Here is a 20,353-nt window from a genome sequence, read left to right on the forward strand (position 1 = left end):
AAATTATATTTTTTATTATTTATAAATAATAAAAAATACTAATTGTAAGTGTGGATTTTAAAACCTATCTTGTATTGAACTTTGTACAAGGTCTAGCTTGTATTGGGCTTTGTAAAAGGTCTAACTTATCTAGGCTCATCTAGGAATTACTACACACACCTACTTTATTCTAAGAATGAATACATTATTTATTAAAAAGTAATGCAATGTATTTAGTAAATCAAACATTATTAGATTTATCAATTTGAAATGTTAATATTCTTTACTATTCAAATTTGTTGAAATCTCTTCAAAATAGCTACAAGTTTGACTAAAATTCAAAGATAACTTTTTGTTAATAATTAATCACATATATTTAGTTTTTATTACACGCTTGTATTTGTTGTTTTTATTGTAACAGCTTTATAAAAATGTATGATAAAAATTAACATAATAATGCAAATCTAATTTTAATTATCACTTCATTAATTGTAAGTGAAGTTATATGCACCGCCTAATTAAAATATGTGTTTATAAACTTAACATGTAAAATACTTTTAATTTAGTGATGTACAACTTCCGCTAATATGTGATAAGTCAAAATAGACTACCAAGAAAACTGTTTGATTTTACTCAATCGTGATAAACAACTTTTTTTATCTTGTGAGGGCGTATGTATTTATGGGTACACATTGAACTATTATGTTTTTTTAAATGAATTATTCATTTATTTATTTCTTGGTGACCAATTTAAGACATGTTAGTGATATTAGCTTAGTTTTTAGTCATTATTAGGTTAGGTAATAAAAACATTCAAGTATTACATTTTAAAGAAAAAGTGTTTTATTGTCTGCACTAAAGTTATAATTTAGTTAAATATGATCGGATTTTATATTATACTATTTACATTACATTCCAGTAAAGGTTAGTTTAAATTATAAAAATATTTACCAATTAAAAATTTAATTTTAAATTCCTGATCATAACAATTATATTTAACTTAGTATAAATTGAATGTTATAACTAGACTAAAAATAGATCATTTGAAATTGAAATAGCACAATTGATTTTATTTTCAAGTTAAGAAATTTAAAAAAAATTGATTTGATTGGTAAAAATATTTAATGTTATATATAATTGTTAAAAAAATATACATTTTAATAATGTGAAAAATCTTTTAGCTTTGATACGAATTTAAATAGATTACATTCTTAGTAAAATTAATATTTTACTGTAATGTTTTTTTCTTCAATGATTATTTAAGAATAGTTATCATATTATAACCGACAATTTGTTACGAATTGGTCTTTCGTTAAACTATTAAATTGTTTTTTGAATACATAGGCCAAATCATCAGTAAATTAACACAACATAATCTTGATGACTTCAGAAATAATGCAGTCAAAAGTTTTTTCCTGACTCCTAAAGCATTAATTGTCGATAATACTCGTCTAGAATTTTCTTATTGGAACTAGTATGTATAAAAGTTATAAGTTTTTTCATTAAATAAAACTTATAAGTTAAAAGGCTTATCGTATAAACAATTAACTGAAGTGTTTGTGAAACCACAGACGCAATTTGAACAAAAAGTTTAGGAATCTAACATAATTTCTCCTCTTCCTAATCATTTGATCCCATAATTAATTTTTTTAAACAAAAAATTAACACTACTTTAGGGGACATTTTTTTTTATTTATAAAACAAGCAATACTGAAAATGTATTGCTGGACACCCTTTTTATATTATTTTAAATGTAAAAGTAAAATTTCATAAACTTATCAAACAATTTTTTTCATAAAAGATATTAATTATCCCGTCGCGATGGGATAGTTAATTAATATATTGATAACCAATTACTAAATGTCACATCTTATAATAATTGGTTAATCGTGACTTTTTAATTAAGATAAAACAAATAAAATGAACTAAATGCTATGAGCGTTAAGGTATTTACAAAATTTTCTCAGAAAATCCTTTATTTTCCTATTATCTTAATTCACTGATACCCTAAAAATATTAAAATTTGTTGTATATAATTAGTGAACTTGGAAATAATTATCCAATTCCATTTGAATACGGCAAAGAGCAGGATTTAATTAAATATTGGATTCCAAAACAGCCATTAAAAATTATAACACATGGTTGGCTTGCAACTAGTGAAAATAGTACAGGTGTATTTGCTATTAAAACAGGTGAGCTAAGGTAAACTTTTTATGTTATATAAACTTTTAGAAATATAATAACAGTTTCGCAAAATATTCGGTATAATTGGTTCAGCAAGGAGGCGCGAACACAAGGAAAATGCGACCTCCCAAAAAATATAGAATTATTTGTATACAAAAATTTCTTTATTTCAAAAATAATATTTACTTTAACAAAAATAGTGATTCCCCTTCAATTTTTTCTGAATCCGAGTTCAATTATAATTTGTCATAGTTATATTTAAACAACCTGTAAGTTATCTTATTAAAACCAAATTAATATATCTAATGAAATATTTGTTTATTAATTATAATATTAATGGATTTCACTTTTAGACCTTAGATTTATTTAATAAAATAGTAATCCAGTATATTGAACCTTTTAAAAAATTTTAGCAATAGTTATAATTAAGATATGATACTTAACATTGTATTTTTCTTATCATAATTACTAATTCAATGAAATAGTATACCTTTATAAAAAATTAATTCTTTAGTTATTCTAACTATTCTTGTTAATTATTTAACTAAGCATACGTCAATACAACCAAATATAACGTTATTTCGGTTGACTGGAGTGCTGTCGGTGGTAATGTAGTATATCCCATTCCAGCTTATCTTACAACACGTGTGGGTGGCGTTATAGCAAAGTTATTGGAGAATCTTGTTCAGCTTGAATATATCAAACCTACTAATATACATTTAATAGGCCACAGTCTTGGTGCACATGTTTCAGGAGCTTGTGGAGCAGCTTTCACCTTAGGAAAAATTGGGCGGATAACAGGTAACTTATTAATAATGCATGATCAAAGCAGGGTTTATTTTTTAAACATACACCTTAGTTTAAACTATTACTTATCAGTAATGGATATTGTGTAATATATGAGTAATTCAATTCAAAAATATTATTGCCCTAAGCAACAGTTTTGTTCTGTCCATTTACTAGTGAGCATAAAAATCTAGTAGCCGTGGGTAGTTATTGTAATTCCCCACAAAGCTTTCCAGCTCTTTCATATGGAATATTTCAATGCAGATTTGTATTTTTTTTGAGAGTCCCTAATGTTGTTTCAAACTTGTTTTCATTGCTTAAGAATTTACAAAAATTCTTCCTTAATTTTAATAAGTCAGTGTTCCTCCAAGCTACACCCTGCCTATACCTTTCGTTTCTTTCAAAGGACAGTTTTTCTTGTATTTCAAAGATTAGTTACGGCCCTTTCATTGTTTTGTTCCGACTCTAATCTAAACTGTAGGGTTTTCAGGTCATGAGAACGGTCCGCCCTGTAGTTATCCCAGTTTGTCCTTTCAGGGTTTTATAGTACTCCGTTCAACTTTGTTTATTTTCAAATTGAAGCGTATGTGCCAATCATCAGCGATAGAAAGTTCAGTAGACACGGTCCACCCTTCTATTTTCTGGATCAACCTATTTGGGCAAATTATAATATCAATGACTTCTTGCCTGTTCCTAATGTAAGAGTAGGCTCATTACCTCTATTCAGTAAACTTAGTCTGCAGTTAGAAGAAGATTCATTTGTGTCTCACCACATTAGTTTATCTCACAGTTTCCCCATGTAGGATAAGACTAATTTTTTATTTTTACAATGATTAAGCAGCACTAATAAGTATCTACCCGGTTCTATTAACTTCTAAGGTATCCATTATTTTTCAACGCGGTCGACATAATGTTAGCCGCCCTGGNGCGGTCGACATAATGCTAGCCGCCCTGGAAGTACCGTGAGGTATTGCTTCAAGGCAATAAGGTATCCTACTAAAATATTTTTATTATCACTTAATATTACCATAATAATTTTTTGCGCTTGACAAATTAAGTAACAATCGGGTTTTTATTTTATCATTTATCAAAATACAAGAACTTGGTTTGTCTGACTGTTTGTAAAACAGCTTAAAACCTTTTAAGTTTAGTCCCTAAATGTGATTATCATGTAACCGTGGATCCTGAATATGTACTATTTGTAAAAATGTATGCCTCACAGTTAGGGTCCTTAGTAATACACTACTTTGTATTATTTACTATGATGCAAATTTATATGCGTATATTATAATATATTGTATTGTATCTCACACAATCAGAAAAACTAGTGTTTACATTTAAAAAAACGCTAGTTTGGATATATATATATATAAGATTTTTACAGTCTTTGTATCACAAAACTCCCTTTGGTTAGTTTCCCGACATTTCTAGGCGGTGACCGTTCCTTAGGTGTATATTTAACATTTTCCTTCGGGTCCGTAGAAGAATTATGTTCATTCTGAGGATGATAGTTTGTCGGATCCCTTACCTTTATATGACTCATTTCCTAAGTCTAGTGTCTTCAAATCTTTAGTTCTATCAGTATCCGATAGTCACCAACACTATACTCAGAGAGTTACCCTTAGTGTTCAACTTATTCGTGGAATAGCCCGNTCTTTATTTAGTGTTCAACTTATTCGTGGGATAGCCCGTGAGGACCCGAAAAGATAAGTAAAGAACCCGTTTACGTGATATAGTTGGATTTGGGTGGCTGGCCAATTAGGGATACCAGCTATAATTTGGCAACTTAATTGCTAATTAAGTAAAGTGGTGATCGGCTAAGAGTAGCAAACTTGTCGCCATCCCTACTGAGTCCACGTAGTTGTTAATCGTGATCCTTATGGATCCCCTGCGAGGATACTTGTGCTTCAAACTTATATCAGCTTTTTTAATACGCCTGAAAAAATAGACCTACGTAAAATATTTATGGTAAAACCGATTTTGTTCGTTATCAAGTATGTATCTAGAAATTTTTCATAGAAGTCCTATGAATAAAACATTTTTTGGTTGGGTACTTAACATTTTGTTTAAAATATTATGCCTTTTTTTATTATTCATAAATTGTTTATCGACACAGCAAATTTCGATGGCTGCTACTTTAGCACTTGAATAAAATAACAATTTATCAAAAATATAGAAAAATAATTAAAATTATTCTTACAATCATTAAATTTTCTGATATAGGTCTAGATCCTGCGGGTCCTGGATTTGAGTATGGACAAATAAGACCCAATCGATTAGATAAGACCGATGCTTTATTTGTAGATGTTTTACATACAGCAGGAGGAGTAGCAGGATTTTATAAATCAATAGGGCATGCAGACTTTTATCCGAATGGTGGTAGTCCACCTCAACCTGGATGTTATGAAGGATTATCTGAGATGTTGAAAATTGGTACTTTCAAAATTTCCTATGTAACTATAAATCTCAATGGTTTTTTTCACAGCCGTTTAAAAATATAGTTGTATGAATGAATTGTTGTTATAGCTGGTTGTAGTCATGCAAGATCGCATCAGCTATATGCTGATTCTATATATCACATGAATTCGATGATAGCAACTCAGTGCTCTTCATGGTCATATTATGAATCTGGTGGATGTAATAATAATACAAAATCTTTTTTGGGCCATAGTGCTTCTACTAGGTAAGATTGTTATATCACTTTAGTTATTAAAAAATTGTTTACTTATATTCTGTCATTGGCTATATTTAAATGTATTTTTTTTTTATTAATTTTCACAATAATTTATTGATTGGGTTTTTGGTTAATGAACTATGATTATAAAAATCGTAGTCCTAAGAAGTCGAGAGGGAAGTTGCAATCCAAATTATTGTTTTTGATTTGAAAATATTTCTTTGACTGCGTCACTTATGTATTTAAGACTTTAATATTCGATCACATTAATAAAACTCATATTTTTTATAGCGCATTTGGAAATTTTTATTTGAAGACAAAAAGTTCAGCTCCATTTGGTACAGAATCAAGTGTCTTAGAATTGAACAGTGGAACTAATTACACAATAATTACAGAAAATGTAATTTAAGAAAATTGTTTTGAATTTAATTTGATATAATTGATTTTAAAATTATAAGTTTAAAACTATTTAATTAAAAAAAAAATTTTACTTAATAAGGTTACTAATTATTTTTATGGTAGTTATCAAGAAAATATTTCCACACCGCTTATTCAATAATGGACAACAATATGCGTTGAATAATAGAGTATATGTCTATTAATTGATATAATTTTTAAATATAACATTTCTGTTTATTTGATAATATATAATTGAATTTGTGACAATTGAAGACTTTTATTGCTACACAATAAATTTTCAATTGACAAAATTGGTCAAAAATCGCCAAACTTAAATAAAAAATATCAGAAAAATGGTTCATCGTATAATAAAAATTATAAGAATATTTTTTTTCCATAACATGAAACTAAAAATAGTTATACATTAAAATGTTTCATAGGAAGCACTGCCGTATACATGGGGGGGTTAGGGTCTCAACTCCCCTCCCCGAAATGTTGAAAGAATGTTTATTCATTATAATGTAACAAACAACAAGCTTTATATAAAATTGTACATCTACAGTTTGTATTACAAATTTTAAGAATTTGTACATTTCCTAATTCCCCATTAGTCTCACATTATTTTAAATTTTAGAAAATGACAGACATTATCTCATCCGAGTCCGATAATCGGAAGATGGTCTTTATCAGTTTATAATTACAATAATTCGCTGGTTTTACGCCCGTTTAGTCATATTTTCAGAAGTATTGTGTTAACATATATGATTAATAATTCATTCGATCTTATATTATTTTAACTGTGTATCTATTAACATCATAGGTATTTTGTATTAATATTTTATTCTATACATTTCTTAAAAAATGAAACGAAGTATGCCATCTCAGTCATCGATTTTTAATTTTTTTCATGAGAAAAACAATCAATTAAATTCAGATTTAGTTACTTCCATTATAAAACCACCAGAACTACCAGAAGAATTACTAGAACTTTGAGAAATTAGATGGAATGTAGATAATAGAATAACTGATGATAAATTTAAGTACGAATTTGGTTAACACGGTTTCATTGGTTAACTTATTCTCAGAAATTAGAAGGAACATTATGTAAAATATGAGTATTATTTTCTAATGAATGAATCAGAAACGGTTTCCAACAGGTTTAGATTTATTATCAGTCCTCCGAAATATTCCAATAAATATTGAAGAAATTATCAATACATTTTTCAAAATTCCACGCAAGGTTGACTTTGTTCTATGATTAAAAATTTTTTTTTTCATTGTAATAAAAGTTTTAATTATTACTATATTTAGTACTGTAATATATTTTCATTTTATAATTATGTAATTTTTTGTAATATGCATTAAAATTATTTATTATGTATTAATAATTTTAACTCCCCCCCCCTGAAATTGATTCTGAATACGTGCTTAATGGGAAGTATATTTAATTTCCTCCTGTGTTAAATAAGAACGCCAAGTAAATAATTTCCATAGAACACCAATGACGGTTAGCACAGCTATGTGTATCACATAATAGTTAAATTCAATAAAATAATAGATTTTAGAATGACAAAAATAATTAATATAAAGTTAGATTTTCGGTATTTTCTGGATGTAAATAATTTAAAAAACCACTTTTAATATTTAAAATATGTATTTTTGAGTATATATTTTGAAAACAAAATTTATATTTTATAAAATTGAGTTTTTTAAATATTTCTAAATAAGTCATTTTTACTATATGAAAATTATACATAGAGGAAATTTTAATAGGCTTGTCAATTTCTATAATTCATAAATAGGAAAATTTGTATGAATGTCAACAAGTGTTAAAATGATAATTACACACCTGTAGTTGTCTATTATAATAATAATTTTTATAATAGACATTTACAGCCTAACAATTATTGTTTGGAATGTTTGACTGACAACTCTTAAAATTTCTGATTCGGCTATCATTTCGATGTAATTTTTTTAATATAAATTTGCATTCTTTAATTTAATTGTATTCACACTTTAAACTGTTTTCATTAGTTTATATACTCATACCATCTGTAATGAACAATTAAAAATATATTATGCTCAAATAATAAAATATGGTTTGAAATTTTAACAGTAGTGAGTACCACGACTGTTGGAAACAACTCTCAAAAATTGTAATATATAACATGATACTTCAAATAGTTATTTTTCTAAACTTATTATTTGGTTTTAATAACAGTAAGTATAAGTTAAAATTCATTGTCAGGGTGATTCTAAATTCTATGAATGTCAGTTTATTAAATCATTTTAGGTTAACTCAATAATTTTAAACATTTATACTATTTCAACGCAGAAATTAAAATGTATTTATTATAAATTTATGATCAATCGAAGCTTCATTTTAACAAACTTCGTTATAAAAATGATTTTTATCTGATGCGAAAATAACAAGAGAATATTTATTAATTACAATAAATTTTACAGCGGTGAAGATCGTTAGTAAATTGGGAAATATAGCTATGGATAAAGTTAATAGTGCGAATGCAGCAATAAATGGCGTTCAAGATAGTCAAGTTGATATTTTATATTGGAATTCGTATGTAAATCTTTTTTAAAAATATATGAAATTTAGAAACTTTTGCATTTTATTCGTGATTTAAGACGTGATTTTCTATAAATGTTATTAATATTAATGAAGCTAGCGCGAAATAGTTTATTAGTTGAACTGTGAATTAGTTGAAATTTAAAATATCAATAACGTAACGCTAATATTAAGATATTAGATATTATTAAGAAATTTATTAAAAATATTGACTAAACATAAAGTTTACATTTTCTTATATTGAATTTAATCACATTTTTCGGACATTTTAGTTGATGAATGTGAGTGACTCCAAAATTATATTATTTCTCACATAATTCTTAGCAACGAAAAAAAAAGATAAAAGCACTGAATCTGCCAGTTTATAATTGTAATTAATAAATTTTTATAAATGTTTAATATGGTTTCCTAACTGATTTGCTATAAAGTTTTATTTTTTTATAAGCCTTATACTAGTCAAAACGTTAACTGCCTTTTACGACATACCCAAATACTCATTTATTTAAATAAAAACAATTAATTATACAAATTTAAATGAAATTCAAACATATTTTACCCAATTTAAAACTAAACCAGAACATGAAAAATAACTTACAAATCCAGGATAATATCAGAAGCTATAGTTAAAACTCTTATTCATTGATTGATTTTAGCTTCGATGCAAAGCTGAGAAGGGATTGATTTTACTATGTGTTTTTTGTTTTGTGTGTGTTTGTTACTATTTTTTCTCAGATCTCACCGAACTGATTTCTTTTAACAATCGGACAAAAGAACACAAATCGTATCTAGTCAAAGACATAAACCTCAAAAATTGAAAACATGTCGCTTGTTCCCCGTATTGGGAGAAATCTCCAAAAAAAAATACAAATTTAAAAAACATTATTTTAATTTTTTCAAATTTTTTACTTAAAACTGACAAATTTTTAAAAATAATCAAATCAATATAATTTTTTTTTAATGATACGTGAGATATTTACTTATCATTTTGTACATTTATTTTAGAAATCTAACCCTTTACCTGCCCGAAGGGGGGATTCAAAATTACCACTTTTTCACAAAAATTAACTTTTGAAAATGTTCCGGAAGATCTGACACTTTTATATATATCTTAAATTAAAGCTTATGTAATATACTGTAACATGAAAAAAAAAATTCAGACTTTATTTGTTTACATGGTGAAAATGACTACCGCATTCAAAAATATGCTATCTTGTGTTAAAATTTTGTATTTTATTTTAAAATACCTTGCAAAAGTTTTTGAGGTAGGAAAAAATTTTAAATCATTTGATTTTTATCTCATTTAAATTCAATAACTTTAATAAATATAAAATATACTGTAGTCCCCCCTCGTTTGAAGAAATTTCTTATTCATATTAAAGTTTTACTATGTGATTTTTTTTTATGGTTTTCATTTATTTTCTCAACTCTCGCTTGACCAACTTTTTTTAACGATACATCAAATGATCACAACTAATACACTCAATTGAGTAGATTTTTTTAACAACATTTCGAATGGTATTTTTAGTTAAAACAAATCATTAAAATTAATAATCTTCTGAATATTTCAATTGTAGAATAATTTTAATCACCAAAAATTACTTAGAAATGATTACTATGATTTCTATTTAAGTGATCTATTAAAATAAAAATGCAAAAAATTCAGCGCAATGGAGTGGCGGCACAGTGGGGATGTGCCATAGTTGGGTCAAGTATAATGATATCTGACAGTGATTAAAATCACTATAAAAAAAAAAAGTTCGATGCAAATCTGAAGATAGTGTTTAATTAAAAAGAATTGGTGAATTATTCCAAAAGCTACATGATCTCCTATTTCCTTATATATATCCTGAGTTTTATGATTTATAAGTGTAATATACAAAGAGAAGTGGTATTATTAAAAAAAAAGTATGTCGAATGAAAGAAGGATAGAAATATTTTTTCTCATAAAATAATTGTACTGATCTAATATTTTTCAAAAAGTATAATAAAGTTAAAAATGTAAAATATATAATCGAGAATTTTCATACAAAAATAGCATCCGGTAGCCATTTTCACCTTGAAGACAACATAAAGTCCGATATTTTTTTTCCATAATAAAGTATATTGTATTAGCTTTAATTAAAGATATATATAAGATGTCAGTATTTTCGGAACACTTTCAAAAGTTAAATTGAAAAAGTTGTCATTTTAAATCCTTCCTGTGGGCAAGTTAAGGGTTAGATTTATAAAAAAAAATTACCAAATTTTTGTTAAAGACATCATGCATCTATATAAAAAAATTATATTGATTTGGTCGTATTTGATAAAGTTATGGCAGTTTTAAGTAAAAAAAATTCGAAAATTTCCGATACTTAAATTTGTAATTTTTTTGGAGATTTCCCCCATTGACGGGAAACAAGGGAAATGTTTTCAACTTATGAGGGNGATTTCCCCCATTGACGGGAAACAAGGGAAATGTTTTCAACTTATGAGGGTAATGTCTTCAACTAGATACGATTTGTTATCTTTTGACGTATCATTTAAAGAAATCGGTTCTGTGAGATCTGAGAAAAAGTGGTAACAGTAAAAAAAAAACACATCATAGTAAAATCAATACCTTCTCAGCTTCGCATCAAAGCTAACAAAATATTGAGCTTTACTTATAAATTTACAGTAAATAGTAATTATACATATTTACAGACTTCATATTAATCTTAACAATACTATTTTTTATTTTCACTTAATTTTCTATTTAATAATGTAAATTTCAAACTTGAAGTTGAGCTTAAAGTTATGGTAACAAATTCAACTTTTTTAATTATAAACTTGCAATAAATCAGCTTTAAAATACCAAAAAATAGGCTAAAAATTATATTTTTACTGAGTATTTTTAAAATATTAAGAATCAAAATCTGTGATAATTTGAAAACAATATTTTGTATTTTTAATTATTTTTTTATCGTAATAAATCATTTCAAAAGAAATATTAATAATTTCTATGTAATTCTTAGTGTTTTAATAGATAATACAATTGAAATATTCAAAACTATTTTCGTTATAGTTATATCCTATAGTTTTTAACTAATTAAAAACAATATCAAAAATTATTGGTGATGGAAAACATATTGCTGATTTGTAATTAGCACGAAAAATTGAATAATAAAATAATATGTTTTACTCTGATGAAAATTTTTTGCTGACCATTTATTCATAATTAACAACAAATTGTTATCTAAAAAGTTCTGCGTCAAGCCCTTCAATTTTTATACACGTTTGCCATAAAAGTAATAACTACTTTATAATTTGTTATAAATTTTGTGAAAAAATTACAATACTAAATTATTAAATATCAATTTCATACTACGTTGAAATACTTTAATAGATATTTATTCACAGATTATACTTATAAATCAACTACTAATTAGGAATAATGATAGAAATAGGAGTTAAATTTGCTTTTAGAATAATCAACCAATTTCTTAAAATTAAAGACTATCTACAGATTTGCATTGAAGCGTATTTTATGATAGTACCACGTCCCCGCTATGCTGACGTTTTTATTGTAATAAAATAAAAATTTTTGATTTTAAAGTTAATTTATAATTAAATTTTTTCTAAATAATTGAACTTTGCACCAGGGTAGAGCAATACAAAAGTGATTTTTCTCTAGATATAAAGTCAATTTCAAAGCTGTGAAATTAACACATTAATATTTAATGCATAAATATTTTATATTTTTTTTTACAATTTTTTGTTCAATTAATTTAATTTCAGAATATGTGGAAACGATAATCCAATGAAAATTGAATTTGGAAATGAAACTGACATATTCAACTATTGGATTCCAGATTTACCTCTTAAAGTCATTGTACACGGATGGCTTGATTCTGGANATTCCAGATTTACCTCTTAAAGTCGTTGTACACGGATGGCTTGATTCTGGAACTGACGAAGATGGCGCTTCATATGTTAAGACTGGTATCAAATTTTATTAGTTTCAGGGTTCGAAATTATTACAAAAAAAAAGGGTTATTCTTTCCCGGTAAAAACCGAATTTTATTTAAATTAGTAACCGGTATCGGTATAAGGTTGCAGGTTTTATAAAAAGAGATTATCAATTACCTTTTTTAAAAAAAAATTTAAGAAAACAAGAAAATAAACGTTAATTGCTTAAAACTGGTTTGTGTTTTTTGGTTATTAATTAACCTGTAAAAATCAGCTTACAGTAAAATAAAATTTTGAAGAACTTATATATTCATTTACAAAAATATTTTTCAATTTTCATGCTATTCATAAGACAATTTTTTATCACCTCCCTTTCCAAGCATATCTTTAATTCATTAAATTATTTTCCTCATAAAGCTATGGCACAAAATATCTATTATTATATATATTATGTAATAATAATTACAGTGGAACAGTTTAGTTTAAAGCTTTTGCTTTAAGAAGGTATATATAAGAAAATCTTTCTTTATTATTAATGAAAAAAATATCGTATCTTCATAATGTAATGATTTTTGTACTGAGGAAATTTATCACTCTTGTAATAGTACTTTGATTTTACTTATTATCTTATGAATACTTAGTACTTAACTTAACCTTATTAAAATCAATTTATCATTTTTGTATTTAACCGATTAATTCGAAGAAATTACCGGTTTTTATTATAAAGCCGATTCTCTAATGTGTTGATTAATGGATACTGGTTAATAATTTAAAAATTATTCGTTTATGGGTAACAGATTACAGTTTTTTTTTCAAGACAAGAATTGGGTAACCACTTCTTCATTAAAAAAATATGGTTCTAATCAGTTCTGGAGAAAAATCAGTAACCGGTTTCAAGCCCTGATTAGTTGTATATTTAATAAATAATAAAGTTGAAATTTCTCGATCTTAAAAATTTATTCTCTATAATAACCAATCCCATTCTTTATTAGAATCTCATGATTCTATAAAATAAGTATAAAAAAATACGCCCTTATTTCGCAGCATATGTTGACGTCGGAGGTTTTAACGTTATTACAGTGGACTGGGGAAGATTAGCATCAACTATAACATATCCGTTAACGGCATCTTTTTCAAAAGATGTGGGTGCTATCATTGCTAGAATGTTAGAAAAATTAGTAAGTTTTGAAATTATTAATGTTGACAATATACACTTAATTGGCCACAGTCTAGGAGCACATATTGCTGGAGCTTGTGGTTCTAGTTTTAAATTTGGAAAAATTGGTAGAATTACAGGTACGTCTCAATCTCCATATAATATCAGTATATATAGAGTGTTCAGTAACTAAGTAAACGGATTTCTATTGTTTTTGTTGTTTTTAACAATTGCCTTGTTTCCTTACCATCTGAACACTCTGTACAATCTATGATAATATACAACGAATATTAATTCAGGTCTCGATCCGGCTGGTCCAGGATTTGAATATCTACAAATTGATGTTCCACATCTTAATTATAATGATGCATTATTTGTAGACGTGATTCATACAGCTGCAGGTGTGATCGGTTATTCTAAATCAATAGGCCACGTTGACTTTTATCCAAACGGTGGAAAATCACCTCAGCCCGGATGTAATCAAGGCAGACGTCCAACAAATAAACTTAGTGCTAGTAATACAATATTTATTAAATAATATTTGTTAAAAGTATTATATTATTTTAATGGTTATCTAATAAAAATTTATTTCATTAGTTAACTAAGTTGCATTACAATTTTTATTTCCAGTACATTGTAGTCATTCAAGGGCATATTTACTTTACGCAGATACTGTATACAATAGAAAATCAATAGTTGGTATACAATGCAACTCCTGGGAAAATTTTCAAAATGGAGCTTGCAATTCTGGACAGATGTCATACATGGGTCACGATACTACACCAAAGTTAGAACTTATTACTAACACCCATTGAACTGGAATTTACTCCGTGCAATGGTATACACCAGTGACGGTGACGTTCTCAGGGTTTTATAATGACAATGAATGAATGTTTTTTAAAGACTTATGGCCAAATTTTAACGTATTGTAAAAATAAAAAATGATAATTTTTCAAACATTTTAACAAGGGTATTCACTTTCTCCCATGTGAGAACGTTTCTAATTATTAACAAAAAATATTTTTTACTTCATATTTTTATATTATTTTATTATATTAAACTATGTAATTATAAACATTTTTATTTATATATTTTTTAGTGTCAGAGGAGATTTTTACTTAATTACCAATGATTCTTCCCCATATGCATACAATGAGTTTAGAAATGTAGAGTCACAGACAAATGAATTATAAAACCATGAAGACTATTGTAATAAATTTGAATGAATCTAAAAAATTGAAAAACTTGAATACTGTATTCTATAATAATTACAGAACAAAGTTTTATAAATTATTTATAGAACAATTAATGTTTATTTTTTTTATTAATTAATAAACTGTAAATTAATGAAAATTATTACAAAATTAATTATGGTTTTACTGCGATTATCTACAATATATCTAAATATACTTATACACTTTCATTGTAATTTTAATCAGTTCTACTATTCTATGCAGACAGTGATGTATCCAAAATTTCGCAATTGAGGAACAAATATAAAAACAAAATCAGTGTACGTTTTTAGGTGATTTTTATCTTAAGTAGTGGTTTAGTGTTGCTAATAGGGAAAGGTAAGCCAATTTTTCTGTCTTATGAATAAACTGCTGTCTGTAAATATCTAAATACGTTTAGCATTATACCAAAAGTTTATAAGGACTATAGTTAAAATGATCTATTGTTTCATTTTTTTAGTGTAGTAGAATGTGTATTTAAAGGTATTTTTTTCATTTCCCTAATAGTAAAATTGGTTATATATAGTTTGAACTAACATTGTTTGTTAATTAACTTAATAGAATAACAAATCAATAAAAATAAAATAAAATAAAACTTGTAATTTTTTGTAATAAAACTATCTCTTGTTAGTTTTTTTGTAAATTTTCTTAGCATATTTTACAAAATTTTGGGTTGTTTTCGATGCATGACTGCGGATCTTTTTGGACCACGGTCGGAAACCAGAATTTTGAATGTTTGGAACCTTAGAGTCATCATCATTCTCCATGTTTTCAACTTTAATGGTCATCTCTTCAGTGTCAGTTTGATTTTCTATTGAAATTTTGTTAGTGTCTGTAATAAGCTCCCATGATGTTGAACTGTTTGGTCCGAAGAAATACTTGTTGTCTTGACTGCTAGAATTATCCTGTGGTAAATTAGCCATACGAAATTATTTGTAGAAAAAATTATTTAATTTAATCTATTTATGATTATGACGCGAATATTATATTAAAAACAAAATACAGCTAATTAGCAACTAAAATATGTTTATTGCTGTTAATATGCTTTAAAAACTTTATTTATTGGTTGTTAATAGTTTTGGCCAACAATTTGAAAACGCATTAGAAAATTATCATTTTGAGATTATTTATCAAAATTTATTACTTTATTCGCCTATAATTTATAAATAATTTAAAGTTTTTTCATATCGTTCGAGTACATTTAATAATTTTATAAAAAACACATAAGTTAAAAAAAAATTATTTAAGCAAAAGTGACTTTTGCTTAATTTAAAGACAAATTTTGGTATTCCATAGATGATAAATAGTATCAAGAAATATTTTAGCTTCTAAATTAGCAATAAGCCAAAAATGTTTGTAATAGTGTCTGAGGCTTGGAAATACAGGCATTTATAATTTATTTCATACTCAATACTGTTTATGTAATTTTTTAAATTTTTAAAGTATAATTTTTATTAAAGCTTTATGAAAATTAATTTGTGAAGATCAATCAAATTAAAAAAAAAAAAATATATTAAAAACAACATTCAGAAATAAAAAAATATATATATATTTAATTCAAAATTATATTTTTTACATCATTAACAATATAATTTACTATACAAAAATTAAACATTTTTTAAGAAATGATAAAAAAAAAATTTAAGCTAACAATATCATTTATAAAAACATATGCATAAATACAAATGCTGGTAACAATTAAGCAAATAAATTTAGCTGAAAACATAATTTTCAAGTTATGTTCCTAAATAAGATTGGTGATAATAACTATTTTCTAGGAACTTAATAATGAGATGGTGTTAACAATATATAGTGTTCAACGCATCTAATTTTAACCATCTACATATTATCACAGTCATACCATTAAACTTGCGTATCACAAAAAAAAAATTTATTTAAGGATATATTCCAGTCCTTTGATAGATACGCAATTCATAAAAAATGAATATATTAAGGATTTTACATTTACTTAATATTATCATATAAAATTTATATTCATTAAATTTAAGTTTTTTTTTAAAACCTAATCAACTTTTTACCAAAATTGTTACTTAAAATATAAAAAAAATTAAACTATATTGATATTATCGTTTGTTTAACCTATACCATACACAAGTAGAAGTAAGAATTGTTGTACAAAATAGTATAAAACATAGATAATAAAATTCAGGATAAATATCTGGAAGCATTATGCCCATCTCTTTGAGAAACTTGTCAGGGTACTTAAAATGACAATATATTTCATCAGAACAAGGCATTATTTCTCTAGAAAATCCATAGAGTGTATTCATAAGGCTTGTAAATGATGCCCTCATAAAACTGAAATGATACACCCAAATATATTGTAGTGGTACGTCTTTCAATTGAATAGCAAATCCGAAAACAGACAAGGTCACAATAGAAACTGGACCAACAAATACTGCCATCTAAAATACAATTGTATTTATTATTTTTATAATTTAACTAGCTTTGTTTATAGTATTAGCAATAGGCTTTATATTTATGTTCAACATTTGAACTTTTAATTCTTGTAATAATTATAGAAAATTAGCTTTTTAACATTTTAAATTAACAAATTTAATTTAAAAAATATTTACAAATAAAATATAATGCAAATTTTTATCTGACCTTACTGGTCAGATTACCATACCTTTACTGGTAATGTAGCACCACATAAAAATCCTGTACTTTGAGCTGTAATTGATGTAACCACTGCAATTATAGTAAAGTAACTGAATCTCATAAATTCTAATGGCTGACCAGTCAAGACATATGAAGGCAAAATATATGTAAGACAGCACAATATCTAAAATATAATTTAATTACAACTAAATAACTTTATATAGTTAAAAAATTATTTAAGAAGAAATATCTTACCTGGAATGGTATTTCAACCATTAATGTTGATACTAGATAAGGAAATAATGAATACCACCTATTAAAATGTTCTCGCTTTAAAATTTTATACTCCAGTGGAACTATAAACGNTATTTAATCTATTTGTGATTATGACGCGAATATTATATTAAAAACAAAATACAGCTAATTAGCAACTAAAATATGTTTATTGCTGTTAATATGCTTTAAAAACTNCGTTTAATAAAAGTTATAGTAAAGTTTAATAAAAAAAAATTTAGAATTGAACTCCTTAATAAAATAAAAAATCTTAAATTTTACATACAAGATACTACAACAGCCATTTGTCCAGTGTAAACTAAGAATAAATTAGTTCCATAAACAAAAACCATGTTACCAAGCACTTGCGAGCCATCATTGCCAACATTTCGATACAAGTACCCAAAAATAAGAGCTATTACTAAATGAGCTGAGAGTCTTAATGCAAGTTGATTCTAAAATATTGAGTAGAAATTAAATTTCATTTAAAAATCAAAATAATTAAATGGACAATAAGTTTGATGAAGAGTAATTTTGAAATAAAAATTTTAATGTGAAAAACAGAAAAAATTAATTTTTTATTACAATAATAATAAAAAACAAGCACAGGGGTGTCGCGGCACAGTGGTGACGTGGTATAGATGGATCAAGTATAATGATATCTGACAGTGATTAAAATCACTATCAAAAAAAAAACGCTTCGATGCAAATCTTTAGATAGTGTTTAATTTTAAAAAATTGGTGGATTANGTATAAATGATAAGCTTGTAGATACAACGGCGGAGGAGTTGACGATTTACTTAGTGTGAATGGGGCTTGATTTTTACCATTGGCGGAATCAAGTTTCTTTAAGCACATTCCTGTAAATCATAGTTAAAACATATTGTTAATAAACACGAATGAAGAGCATACTAGAAAGTTCTGTTTAATAGTTACTCACCATTTTCTCGTATCGTTTCTTGTTCACCAGAAATACAAATNATTATATTGATCAATACAATTTTCAATAAGTTATAGCATTTAAAGTTAAAAATGTAAAAAATAAAATTGAGAATTTTCACACAATAATACCATTTGGTAGCCATTTTCATCGTGAAGACAAAATAAAGTCCGAAATTTTTTTTTTACATAATAAAGTAGATTATATTAGCTTTAATTTAATATATATAAAAAAGTGTCAGACTTTCCGGAACACTTTCAAAATTTAAGTTGAAAAAGTAAATTTTTTGTGAAAAAGTTGTCATTTTGAATCCCCCCCTGTAGGCAGGTAAAAAGTCAGATTTATAAAAAAAATATACCAAATGATAGGTAAAAACATCATGCATCTACAAAAAAAAGAATTATATTGATCCATACATCTTTCGAAAAGTTATAGCATTATAAAGTTAAAAATATAAAAAAGAATTAATTACAAAAATTGTATTTTTTTTTATTAAGTTTAATGTCTGTTTTCACCATGAAGATAAAATAAAGTCCGAAATTTTTTTTTACCATTATAAAGTATATTACATTAGCTTTAATTTAAGATATATATAAAAGTGTCAGACTTTCCGGAACACTTTCAAAATTTAAGTTGAAAAAGTCAATTTTTTGTGAAAAAGTTGTCATTTTGAATCCCCCCCTGTAGGCAGGTAAAAAGTCAGATTTATAAAAAAAATATACCAAATGATAGGTAAAGACATCATGCATCTACAAAAAAAAGAATTATATTGATCCATACATCTTTCGAGAAGTTATAGCATTATAAAGTTAAAAATATAAAAAAGAATTTTTTTACAAAAATCGTATTTTTTTTATTAAGTTTAATGTCTGTTTTCACCATGAAGATAAAATAAAGTCCGAAATTTTTTTTTACCATAATAAAGTATATTACATTAGCTTTAATTTAAGCTATATATAAAAGTGTTAGACCTTCCGGAACACTTCCAAAAGTTAAGTTGAAAAAGTTCTATTTTCTATATGCATTTTTATGTTTTGAATCCCCCTTATATTAAGGGAAATGGTCCGATTTAAAAAAATAGTATGTTGAATGAAAGATCTATATAAATACTACTTCTCATAAAAAAATTGTAATGATTCATTCATTTTTCAAAAAGTTATAGCATAATAAAGTTAAAAATGGAAAATACAAAATCGAAAATTTTCACACAAAAATAGCATTCGGTAGCCATTTTCACCATGAAGATAAGATAAAGTCCGAAATTTTTTTTTTTCATAATAAAGTATATTACATTAGCTTTAATTTAAGATATATATAAAAGTGTCAGACCTTCCGGAACATTTTCAAAATTTAAGTTAAAAAAATTAATTCTTTGTGAAAAAGTTGTCATTTTAAATCCCCTCTTGTGAGCAGGTTAAGGGTTAAATTTATGAAAAAAATATACCAAATGAAAGGTAAAGATATTATGCATCTATATAAAAAAGAATTATATTGATATGTTCATTTTTGAAAAAGTTTTGGCACTTTTAAGTAAAAAAAATTGAAAAATTTTTGAAAATTAGCGATTTTTAAATTTGTAATTTTTTTGGAGGTTTCCCCC

At 25.9% G+C, this 20,353-nt stretch overlaps 3 protein-coding genes across 7 annotated transcripts in view; 2 read left to right on the forward strand and 1 right to left on the reverse strand.

Annotated features, from left to right (window-relative positions):
• Window positions 1–411: 411 nt before the first annotated feature.
• Window positions 412–6,173, forward strand: LOC126894067 (lipase member H-B-like). 4 transcript variants are annotated; one of them, XR_007701303.1, is made up of 7 exons: window positions 412–903; window positions 1,324–1,453; window positions 2,020–2,171; window positions 2,713–2,964; window positions 5,173–5,402; window positions 5,476–5,632; window positions 5,915–6,020. XR_007701303.1 is itself a non-coding variant. In XM_050664740.1 (7 exons), the coding sequence occupies exons 1-7, from the start codon at window positions 858–860 to the stop codon at window positions 6,030–6,032; spliced, it is 861 nt and encodes a 286-aa protein (XP_050520697.1). In that variant the 5' UTR covers window positions 413–857; the 3' UTR covers window positions 6,033–6,173. The 4 variants fall into 4 exon arrangements, 3 of the variants coding, with proteins under 3 accessions (XP_050520697.1, XP_050520696.1, XP_050520695.1); XM_050664740.1 differs by having other exon boundaries at window positions 413–903; window positions 2,917–2,964; window positions 5,173–5,382; window positions 5,915–6,173; XM_050664739.1 differs by having other exon boundaries at window positions 413–903; window positions 2,794–2,964; window positions 5,173–5,382; window positions 5,915–6,172.
• Window positions 6,174–8,037: 1,864 nt separating this feature from the next.
• On the forward strand, window positions 8,038–14,979 carry LOC126894068 (lipase member H-B-like). 2 transcript variants are annotated; one of them, XM_050664743.1, is made up of 8 exons: window positions 8,038–8,242; window positions 8,489–8,600; window positions 12,360–12,439; window positions 12,492–12,563; window positions 13,575–13,826; window positions 13,986–14,201; window positions 14,317–14,524; window positions 14,786–14,979. In XM_050664743.1, the coding sequence occupies exons 1-7, from the start codon at window positions 8,191–8,193 to the stop codon at window positions 14,499–14,501; spliced, it is 969 nt and encodes a 322-aa protein (XP_050520700.1). In that variant the 5' UTR covers window positions 8,038–8,190; the 3' UTR covers window positions 14,502–14,524; window positions 14,786–14,979. The 2 variants fall into 2 exon arrangements, with proteins under 2 accessions (XP_050520700.1, XP_050520698.1); XM_050664741.1 differs by having other exon boundaries at window positions 8,042–8,242; window positions 14,317–14,473.
• A 1,464-nt stretch (window positions 14,980–16,443) lies between these two features.
• The window catches only part of LOC126894060 (ATP-binding cassette sub-family G member 1), a 9,888-nt gene continuing 5,978 nt past the window's right edge, over window positions 16,444–20,353 (reverse strand). Inside the window, exons 6-9 of the mRNA XM_050664722.1 lie at window positions 18,100–18,268; window positions 17,796–17,896; window positions 17,569–17,724; window positions 16,444–17,344 (exon numbers count right to left, since the gene is read on the reverse strand). Of these exons, the coding sequence (XP_050520679.1) occupies window positions 17,003–17,344; window positions 17,569–17,724; window positions 17,796–17,896; window positions 18,100–18,268 (768 nt within the window). The 3' untranslated portion in view covers window positions 16,444–17,002. The remainder of the gene's footprint in view (window positions 17,345–17,568; window positions 17,725–17,795; window positions 17,897–18,099; window positions 18,269–20,353) is intronic.

This window comes from Daktulosphaira vitifoliae, unplaced genomic scaffold, assembly GCF_025091365.1.
Source record: "Daktulosphaira vitifoliae isolate Bord-2020 unplaced genomic scaffold, ASM2509136v1 Scaffold_1, whole genome shotgun sequence".
Taxonomy (NCBI): Eukaryota; Metazoa; Arthropoda; class Insecta; order Hemiptera; family Phylloxeridae; genus Daktulosphaira; species Daktulosphaira vitifoliae.

What these genes read in the sequence shown, in the direction of transcription:
- LOC126894067 (XM_050664738.1), top strand. Translation starts at nt 858, where the DNA reads ATGATCGGATTTTATATTATACTATTTACATTACATTCCAGTAAAG. An exon ending in GAATTTTCTTATTGGAACTA is followed by an intron (nt 1,454 to 2,019) that starts GTATGTATAAAA and finishes GTATATAATTAG; the next exon opens with TGAACTTGGAAATAATTATC. An exon ending in ATCTGAGATGTTGAAAATTG is followed by an intron (nt 5,383 to 5,475) that starts GTACTTTCAAAA and finishes TTGTTGTTATAG; the next exon opens with CTGGTTGTAGTCATGCAAGA.
- LOC126894068 (XM_050664741.1), top strand. Translation starts at nt 8,191, where the DNA reads ATGATACTTCAAATAGTTATTTTTCTAAACTTATTATTTGGTTTTAAT. An exon ending in ATTATTTGGTTTTAATAACA is followed by an intron (nt 8,243 to 8,488) that starts GTAAGTATAAGT and finishes TAAATTTTACAG; the next exon opens with CGGTGAAGATCGTTAGTAAA. An exon ending in GGTCACGATACTACACCAAA is followed by an intron (nt 14,474 to 14,785) that starts GTTAGAACTTAT and finishes TATATTTTTTAG; the next exon opens with TGTCAGAGGAGATTTTTACT.